The sequence below is a fragment of the Stegastes partitus genome, unplaced genomic scaffold, assembly GCF_000690725.1.
Source record: "Stegastes partitus isolate 25-593 unplaced genomic scaffold, Stegastes_partitus-1.0.2 Scaffold318, whole genome shotgun sequence".
Taxonomy (NCBI): Eukaryota; Metazoa; Chordata; class Actinopteri; family Pomacentridae; genus Stegastes; species Stegastes partitus.
The window spans coordinates 173,934-183,848 of NW_007578049.1; the positions used below are offsets into that span (position 1 = coordinate 173,934).

At 42.4% G+C, this 9,915-nt stretch overlaps 1 protein-coding gene across 1 annotated transcript in view; it reads left to right on the forward strand.

Moving 5' to 3' along the window:
- The window catches only part of LOC103358536 (CUB and sushi domain-containing protein 3-like), a gene marked incomplete at its 5' end in the record, with an annotated part of 221,174 nt that overhangs the window by 155,976 nt on the left and 55,283 nt on the right, over nt 1–9,915 (forward strand). The window contains 7 exons of the mRNA XM_008283549.1: nt 257–332; nt 457–573; nt 4,185–4,298; nt 4,409–4,504; nt 4,836–5,039; nt 5,356–5,480; nt 7,120–7,216. Of these exons, the coding sequence (XP_008281771.1) occupies nt 257–332; nt 457–573; nt 4,185–4,298; nt 4,409–4,504; nt 4,836–5,039; nt 5,356–5,480; nt 7,120–7,216 (829 nt within the window). The remainder of the gene's footprint in view (nt 1–256; nt 333–456; nt 574–4,184; nt 4,299–4,408; nt 4,505–4,835; nt 5,040–5,355; nt 5,481–7,119; nt 7,217–9,915) is intronic.

Here is a 9,915-nt window from a genome sequence, read left to right on the forward strand (position 1 = left end):
TGGTTGGTTGGTTGGTTCTTTGGTTGGTTGGTTGGTTGGTTGGTTGGTTGGTTGATTGGTTAAGTGGTTGGTTCATTGAGTGGTTGGTTGGTTGGTTGGTTGGTTGGTTGGTTGGTTGGTTGGTTCATTGTGCGGTTTGATGGTTGTTTGACTCTGTTAGATGTGTGGTTGATTTGGTGGATTGGCCATCCTATAGTAAACTGATCTTTTTCTAAACTTCTTCTTTGCTTTCTTTCTTTCTTTTTTTTTTTTTTAGGGCTATTCTACACTCACCTGCAGTATGGGAGATGATGGCCGACCTGGATGGAACAGGGCGTTGCCAAGTTGTCAAGGTGAAATACCAGTTTGAATAAATGATTCCGTGACACATACACATAACTGCTTGAACATATTTAAGTTTAACAATTTGTTGAGTGTGTCTAATTCTATGTTGCACCGCTTTGTGTGTTTGTGCAGCTCCCTGCGGAAGTCGTTCTACAGGATCAGACGGGACTGTTTTATCTCCAAATTTCCCCAGAAACTATACTTCTGGACAGACCTGTGTCTACTCCATATCTGTACCGAGAGAGTTTGGTAAGTTCATCAACACATAAATCTCAATATGCAATCGTATTGAACAGTATTTTGTACTGGTAAGTGTATATACAGTGTACAGTGTTCTGTCATGTAGATGAAAAGACAGCGAGAATGAGACCTGTGATCACAAATTTACTCCGTAAAACAAGGTGACACTAACACTTGCCTGATTTTTTTTTAATGGGGATGCTCCAGAATACCCTCAAGGACCCCTTTGGAGTTTTTAAATCATGCTGAAAAGCTAGCAGAGATATTATTAGTGATGAAAAGAAGCTTGCCAGCCGTTTATTCGAGTCCAGGTCAGGGTTTCCTAATTGAAGTGACATTTAAAGATGAGGCTGTTTTTATCTTGACACATTTGATAGGTGGTCCTTTAGCCAGACACACTGTAAATGACATGTTATGAAGATATGGATAGAATTATTGTAGGATCCTTCACATTAGGAGAGGCCGTGCCGTGAGTGTGGCTATTACAGGAAGGTAAAAGGTTGTCAAAAAGCGGCAGATTATTACCACGGCTGTTAACATTGTCCTCGGGAATATTACCATGTGCAAGCATTATTCTGAATAAAAAAAAAAACCCAGAATATGTAGAATACAGAAGGGACTTTTCAATTAAATCAAAATTGGATTTACTGCAAACATTAAGTCGAGCACGGTAGATCATTTTTGACCTTGGGAATAATAATAATAATAATTAATCAAGTAAATGATATTCATACTTCAACAAAACAGTCCAATCTCAATATCCGCTCACGAGCTTCCTCTGTTGCTTTGACATACATCATGTGTTTCACAGAGCAATTTGAGTGTGCTCAGTTTTAATGGAGAGGAATTTCCAGTTCTGATATCATAGAACTTGTAGAACATCTCGTCCGTGTTGGCAAAAATTGCATTGCAACAGCACAAACAGTATATTTTTGAACTTGAAAGTAGTTTTGAATTATGTCGAGGGAGTTTCTCTGATTAATATATAGTCCTGACCTTACTATGTAGTGCCCTGGAATAACTAAAATTGATTTGAATATCATTTAATTTTCAAGATGGGAAAAATTGCATTTGCTCCTCGTATTGTCTGATATCACATCCTACCATCAATGGTTGGCTGATTATTAGAATGACTGGCTCGTTGGGTGTGAGTCGAGCTTTAACAAACAATCAGTAATTGGTGGATATGATGTCCAATTATGCCCCGTGGTGTAATGAATAAATAGTGGCTTTCCCTGAGGCTGTTGATGGTTATTGTCTCATTATATTTGCGTTGCGGCTTTTGGAGTGTCAGATCCGTGCAGAAATTTTGACTGCGAGGAGCTAACATTTGGTTGGCCTACATATTGTGTAAGACACAAAGACAGCCTCCCCGGAACCGCCCACGCAGAAGGGAAAGACAGGTTGTTTTGTTAAGTTGCAGCGCTGCCCAGATTTTTATTTTATTTTTATAAGCAGCTTTTCCTTCTTATACAAAATAGCTCGTCTGTAATTTGCAATCTTGCAGCAGCTGAAGGTTACGGGCTCAAGGTTGCAATAACCGCGCTGGTAAAAACCACTCGACGATCGGCGATGTGTGAGATCGAACTGCTTCTGAAAATGGTTGATGATGTTTTACCATTTATGCAAATAGCTCCGCCGGCTGTAGCACCAGGTGGGGGAAACCCTTTGGCATGTCCCCCCCTGGAGATGCCAAGCCTCCTGTTGAATGATTGAGGACAACCACTCAGGCAGCTCATCAGGAGGCACGGCAGCTCCGCGGGGATCGATGTCCATGTTTTCCCCATCTGATGTCAGGAGCTGAAGAAGCCTTTCAAATGAACAGTGAAACATTTTCAATCATCTGATAGCAGTCCAAGGCCCCACCCCCACCACCCCCACCCTCAACGGATTGATTGAAACTTTGTTGGACATGTTAGGACCTGGATGACTCACCAGATCTCCTGGGTGTAAGCAACTGCAGTGCAGAGGTATTTCACTACCAATTAGCCATGTGGTTAACAGTGATGGACAATACTGCTGCGATCAATTATCCCTGTGTGTGTGCATGTGTGTGCCTTTGTTTGCGTGTTGGTAAATACATACGTGGTCCTTTGTCCTCTCGGCACAAGAGAGGAATAGTGTGAGAGCTCTTTCCTGTGTCGGGTAATAGTTTTGGTTCATGTGCATCCTTCTGCCGGAAATCTTTTTGAATCCAACTTTTGTGTAAAATGTCGATTCCATAGCAAGGACTGATAGTATTTAAATCACTCTGATTCCTTTAAAATCTATACACACTGCAAACTTTTAATTATTCCTGCAGACGGGCAGAATTTCGCCATTCTTTTGTGTTCGCTCAACAAGCTCAGCATCATCCCTACGTCCAGCCCTGAGAGGCGAAAAGATAAAACTAGAAGAAATTCAATTAATTCACATCGAGCTAAACTCTTTTGTGATGATGTGTTTTTATAATCAAACTCTCTTTCAGACCTACAGGGACAATTCAATGGGAAATAAAAATGCACATTTCTGTTCGGTATTAGGTGCCATAATTTGAAATGTGTTTTTCGTGAAAGTGAAGAGGTTATCTTTTTGTAAATCAGAGCAGTGTTTTGGTAGAAATGCGGCTGACGCTCTAAGAGAAATCTACAGAGAGAGGAATGGCCTTGTACAACGTGACCAGTGACCTTCTTTTAGCCGAAAATCCTTGGCAATGTTCAGATTTAATCCTTTACACCTCAGCCTTTGGGGCCAAAAGAGAGAGGGCGGGAGAGATGTAGGGGTGATATATGTGCGTAGTCGGAGCGAGAGAGCTTCACATAAATGTAATTTATCCTAAAGGACATTTTTTTTACCATGCGCCGTGCACAAACACGTTTTCTTGTGTACAGCTGCACCCTCAGATCTGCATGTTAAGGCTGCTGATGACTCGTTTAATAACACAGGGATCATTCCAGGCGGAGAGAATTGTACTAGTTTGAGGAAATAAACGGTCTCAAGCCTCGAAGCGACTGACTAATGCAACCTGCAACTACAATTCACGGTTTAGCAATATACGGCAGACCTTGGTTTCATTTCTGGCTACTGCAAGAGCCCCTTTCAGCCCTTCATCATACTGACTTCCAACTGTAGCATGTAATTACTGGCCCACTGCTGGCATGTTTTGCTGCTTGGAAACACAGGATTGATCCTTGCGGTTTTTGTAGGCAGCACTTGTGTCTCAGGTCTTACAGGTCGCCACCTTTGACACCTTCCTCCTGCTTGTAATACAGTAGAAAAGACAGAAATATGTCTCTGGCATGTGTTACCGAATGTAAGTCAGCTTCTGCCAACATTAGCAAATTCACAGTAGCTGACAAGACTGATCCACCGGAACCGACTGACGGGTCTGGTGGAGGGGGGGGGGACCTGGTGCATGATGAAGATAAGGCGATGTTTTGACTATTAAGTGTGCTGATATATAATTTTGTGCCAATAGTTGGCTTCAAATGGAAGTTGACACTGCAGCTTAATAAAATTTAAATTAGGTATTACAGGTTAATTTTGTCATTGGAAGGTCAGGCGCAGACAGTGGCGTGGAATAATAATTTGCCACCCTTCAATCGCGGTTAACTCGTCTCCTTATCCGTCTTTCTTTGCAGTTCTCTTCGGACAGTTCGTGTTGTTCCAGACGTCTCTGAACGACGTGGTGGAGATCTACGACGGACCCACTCAACAGAACACCCTGCTGTCTTCTCTGTCCGGGTCCCACTCCGGTGAGAAGTGAACGCTCGGCTGAACAGACGAATAGACAGACAACCTCAGCTCCAACCATATCTACCTGATTTTCTAATTATTTTCTCTGCTTGACTCCGTCTCTCTCTAGGTGAATCTCTCCCTCTGAGTTCAGGAAACCAGATTACCATAAAATTTACCACAGTTGGCCCAGACACCGCGAAGGGATTTCATTTCGTCTACCAAGGTTATTTTTAAATTACCACTGGTATTATTATTAGTAGGCTATTTTTGTACAAAAAACGATCGAGCCAGCACCGTTTATTGGATTTCATAGGTCTTAGGATTTGCAAAGCTGGGGTGTGTACATCAACAAATTCACCCACAATAGCAGCGCACTTAGTTACCACTGAGGGTATATTTTTGAAATGTCTATTCAATGTACTTTACCTCTAACCTTTATGCCACCCTGAGTTTAAATGCATCCTAATCAAGAGTATCCAGGCTTTTTAAAGACAGCACACTTGGCTCTCCTCGTGATGCATTTTAACGGCTGTGGCATTTTCCTTCTTCTTCAGCCGTGCCTCGGACCAGCTCCACTCAGTGCAGTTCGGTCCCCGAGCCTCGCTTCGGGAAACGGCTCGGTAATGACTTCGCGGTCGGCTCCTTGGTGCAGTTCGAGTGCAACCCCGGTTACATCCTGCACGGCTCCACCGCCATTCGCTGCGAGAGCGTGCCGGACAACCTGGCGCAGTGGAACGACACCCTGCCGACGTGTATAGGTAAACAGAATGCACCGTTAGCGTTAGCTCACTGTACGATGACTCAAAACGGGAAAACCAAATTCCAAAAAGCCAAATACAGACAGCTGAAATGCAGCATGCAGCCTAAACCTCACAACGTCCAAGCTGTTCTCCAGGCCTTGGGCTCTTTGGGCACAGTTTGGGGAGAGTTGGCACAACCCACCCCCTCCTGCTTTCCTGTAACTTGCAGACAAAGTGTTGTTTTAACCTCTGCTTCGTTTTTTTTTTTTTTTTTTTTTCCCCTCTCCTTTCTGCTCTTTTCTGCTCTGTCTACTCACACCTCTCCCGCTCCCAGTTCCCTGCGGAGGCGTATTGACCTCTCGCCGTGGGACCATCCTGTCGCCCGGCTACCCAGAGCCATATGACAACAACCAGAACTGCGTGTGGAAGGTCTCGGTTCCAGAAGGGGCTGGAATACAGGTAGCGGCTTTCACACGCTGCTTCCTGGCTGACCTATGTATCATTGGCTTAAAAGCTGAGCAGGCAGGATCTCAGGGAAGATAAGATATTATTAGAAGGATGAATGGATGGATAGTTTCTGAGGGAGAGGCCATCCAGAGATAACTAGATAGGATCTAATCATGAGAGATAAGGGCCTGATTGCGTGTAAGCTAAACTGCTCTCGCGGACAAATACAAAGGCAAAGGCGCTTCTTCCATAAAGTGGAGTTGAGCTGAAAATATTCGACACCCTCCTCATAACGTTTAGTTTTCCCTCTTGTATTACAGCAGATGAAGTCAGCTTATTTGTTACATGTCTGATTTAACAGTTCAGTGTCTTGGGTATGATTTCTTTGTTTTTTTCTTGATCAGTTACTTTAACACGTTAGATACCGTAAGTTGAACTACGGTGGCCCAGAAGTGTCACAACAACACAAAAGCCACAACACATCATTATAAGCCACAACACTACAAAATTAGCCACAACACAACAGCTGCAACGGAAGTTGTGGGGTTTTTTAACCTGGAAGTTATACTGTGAAGTGCACAACCACACGAAGTGGGCAGAAGCTGGAGATTGTTGGAAACAACTCAAGAAGTAAGTAAAATACTGATAGTATATAGTGTCCATTCATCAAAAACGGGCTGTACCTATGGCGTCCACATTAACAAGTCGAACAAGCAATGACTCTTTATTTGTAAATCAAAGTTAACAACCACTTTATTAGCGCATACCGAGATTATTAAACATTATTCACTGTCAGTATTTTACGTACTTCTCGAGTTGTTTCCAACAATCTCCGGCTTCTGCCCACTTCGTGTGGTTGCGCATTTCACAGTATAACTTCCAGGTAAAAAAACACAAAAAACAATTTCCGTTGCAGTCGTTGTGTTGTGTTGCAGCTTATTTTGTAGTGTTGCGGCTAATTGTGTTGTGTTGTGGCTTTTGTGTCATTGTGACACTTCTGGGCCACCATATTGAACAGCCTCAGAATTACTTTGTCACACACTTCCTCAGTCTCTCTTTCGTTGTCGCTCTCAATGTCACTTTGGTCTCGAGGCAAATTCGTAAAAATCCATAAATTGGCCGCATCATTGTTTAAGCCGCAGTGTTCAAAGCGTGTGAAACAAGTAGCGGCTTATAGTCTGGAAATTACGGTAACATATACAGGTATTATATACAATTAACTAATATTCAGTAAGAAATTTGGTTGCTATTGTACCAGACTAAATACAAAAACAGTTAATTTGCTTCTAGTTTAAGATCATAGTCACCATTCACAATAGCAATAGCCTACTCATAACCAAGCACGCTACAAACAAAACACATAAGGTTGCTTTAAAACAAGGACAACAATACATCAAACATATCCCAAAGCACGATTTGGCTATGAAAAGGGTCACACACGTGATTGTCTTTCAACCATGATTTTCACTGACTTCAGAGTGACTGATGTGTGTCACCGTCTCTGATAAACCACTTGTTCCATGTGCGAGCTCCTCCAAGGCGTTATACAATCCCTCCTCGCCACAGACCTGCACTGGAAACAATGAAACAAGAGCTAACAAGCACAATCTCTTCTCTTCTTTCTCGCCTTTTTTTCTGTCTGTCTCTCCAGATACAAGTAGTGAGCTTCGCCACCGAACATAACTGGGACTCTCTGGATTTTTACGACGGTGCTGACAACCACGCACCAAGACTGGGCAGCTACTCTGGTAAAAAACAGGGGGGGTTGGGGGGGATATTTTTTGTAGTGTTTCTCAAAAAGTTACTCATATCACGGTTATTCTTGCCAGCTAACATTATAGTTGTATAAATCCTACACTTTGAATTGTGACATTTTTGATAGCAATAGTTAATTTGTTTGCATAACTGAAAAATATGATGGTGTTGGTCAGATATAAGTACAGTCATGACTCGATAATCCGACCCTTAACAATCCTAAACCTTGCTATCTGACAGGTTTTTAGGAAAAAAGAACAGAACCCATTAAAAACAGCCTTAACATACCGACAGCCTTGGATTCCGACTCCGACATGACATTTTATGTCACAAATCAGGATAACGGCGTATTATCTGACTGAACAATCCCACAGATTGGCTACGTTCAGACTGCAGGACTTCATGCTCAATTTGGATTTTTTTGTGAAATCCGATTTTTTTGTGAGTTCGTTCACATTTCCAATTACATGTGACTTGTATGTGATCTGCTGTGTGAACTTCATACGACCCAAAAGTGTCCCGCATGTGCAGAAGAGGACACGACGACGTCACACACAGAGAGTGTGTTTGTGGAAGTAAATATGAACAACAAATGACCCTTCCAGCATCGAGCCCTCCTTGTATCTCGACCTCCGTCTTGACAATCCGACAGCTTTGCTATCCGACATAAAAGAAGGTTTTACATTTAGCGTTGGATTATCAAGTCACAACTGTATGTCTGAAGAAATCTACTTTTTGATGCAGGATCCCTCTACAAGATGTCCATCTCTTGTTAATGAAACAAAGAAGGTGTATGTTGTCTTGTAAAGGGATCACAGTAAGCATAGCTTGACAGTAACATAAGCTAAAGTATGCAAAGCACGGCCTGTTGTCATGGCGCTGTGAGGCACGCAGGATGCTGGCCGTGGGGCTCCCTGCTAAGAGTGCAATTAGAGCTAAACTGGTCACATTCTGAGTCTCCCAGCAGGAGCTGAGTTACACACCTGCTTGTTTATCTGTGATTCCTTTAAAAACATATGAGAAATTTCTGTTGCGTAACTAATTGATCCTCTTACAGCCCTAATTCTCTACTAGGAATAGGTATTTCCTGAGCGACCTGTGAGATGATCTGTCAATAATAGTTGTAAAAGCTCCCAAATTGTTCTACTCTTAACTTCTCCTAACCTACAGATATTATTGTGTTTAATATTTACCTCTAGAGTGAAGAATAAAGCAGTCATCATATAAGAAGGCACGAACCTTCCTGCACTGATGTATCACTAAAAACAGGCTTAATAGCATAGAAACAGAATTCACTGCTCTTTTTATTCAAGCAGAACTGTGTTCCTGTTTAGCAGCCTGACCTCCGTCTATAGGCGTGATGTCCGTCATAAGTCTCCTGTGGCAGGCGAAACCATTTCATCCACACACCGACTGAAGCGTGCACGCTGCGTCGTAATGTAATTCCTAAAACGTCACACGCAGGAAATCTAAAAACGAAATGTTTCTCACAAAAACACATGATTATATAAGCTTAAATATTTTCCAGCATGTATTTATGTTTCACACAGACTTTTTTTTTTTTCCCTGTTTTTCACTCAGACTTGCAGAAGCGAAACTGCCGCGCGATGTTTTCTCTTCTCGTCAGGGCTCGCGGGGAAAAAGAGAGAATTTGACAGAGTACTAAAAAAAAAAAAAGAGAGTGCTGTACATTAGTGTGCCATTAGCGGAGCGGGTAGAACGTCCACGCCGACTACAATGGAAGTGGCTCGGCTCCCAAAAAATGTGTTCAGTGAGTGAAACCTTCCTCAGGATTCACTCACTCGTACGGAATAATTGAAACCGCTGCCCAAAGAGGGAGTCGTCATCTTCCAGGGATTGTAATGCTGCTTTTAAGGAAGCAAAGTCATCTGGGTTTCTCCGAGTGGCGCTAAATAATCCATGAGATGTCTTGACAGTTTTATGCCAAACTGGATAAAAGATTACATCGCGAGCAATGAAATGACATGACATTGATTCTATTTCCATATAAAAATAGCATCAATAAGTAAATTCATGTAATGATAAAACTTTTTTTTTTTTCATTAGGGTTAATTACAACTCTTAATTAATGCTGTCATACATCCCCCCCCCAAATAACTGTTATGGCTAAATCCATGCAGTTAATTATTCAGCATCATTCATCAATTATTATTAAGGGAAAAGAATCATTTTTTATTTTCCGTCATGATAATGAATGAGATTTTCTCCGGATTGTGAAAGCGAGCAGCAGGAGGGCTACAGACTATTCAGAAACCTGCTAATTAATTCCCCTCGCAACAGGCAACCAATAACATCCACTGACCTAATTAAATCTTCATTCAGAGCGACGTGTCTGTAACTTTGATAAGTTTTTGCTGACACACCTGCCACCGAGCAGAAGCATCAGAAACAGTCGCAGCTAAGTGACATCTGGGAAGCTCCGCGAGATGCTAACGCGACCGTAGCATCCTGTAGCAGGCCGAGACACTTAAATATTCCTTTACAATGAAGCGCGCGCCATCCAACATGTTTTTGTGCAGGGCCCTGGCAGAATTACACCGACGCACGGTGCCAGCTTTGCTTCAGCTGCGCCGCACCGTTTGTACTTTCCCCTGCCACGCTAAGTAGGTCAAGCCAACATTTGAAAAGTGGTTTCAAATAAAACACATATCTCAAATAAAAGTAATTCCCT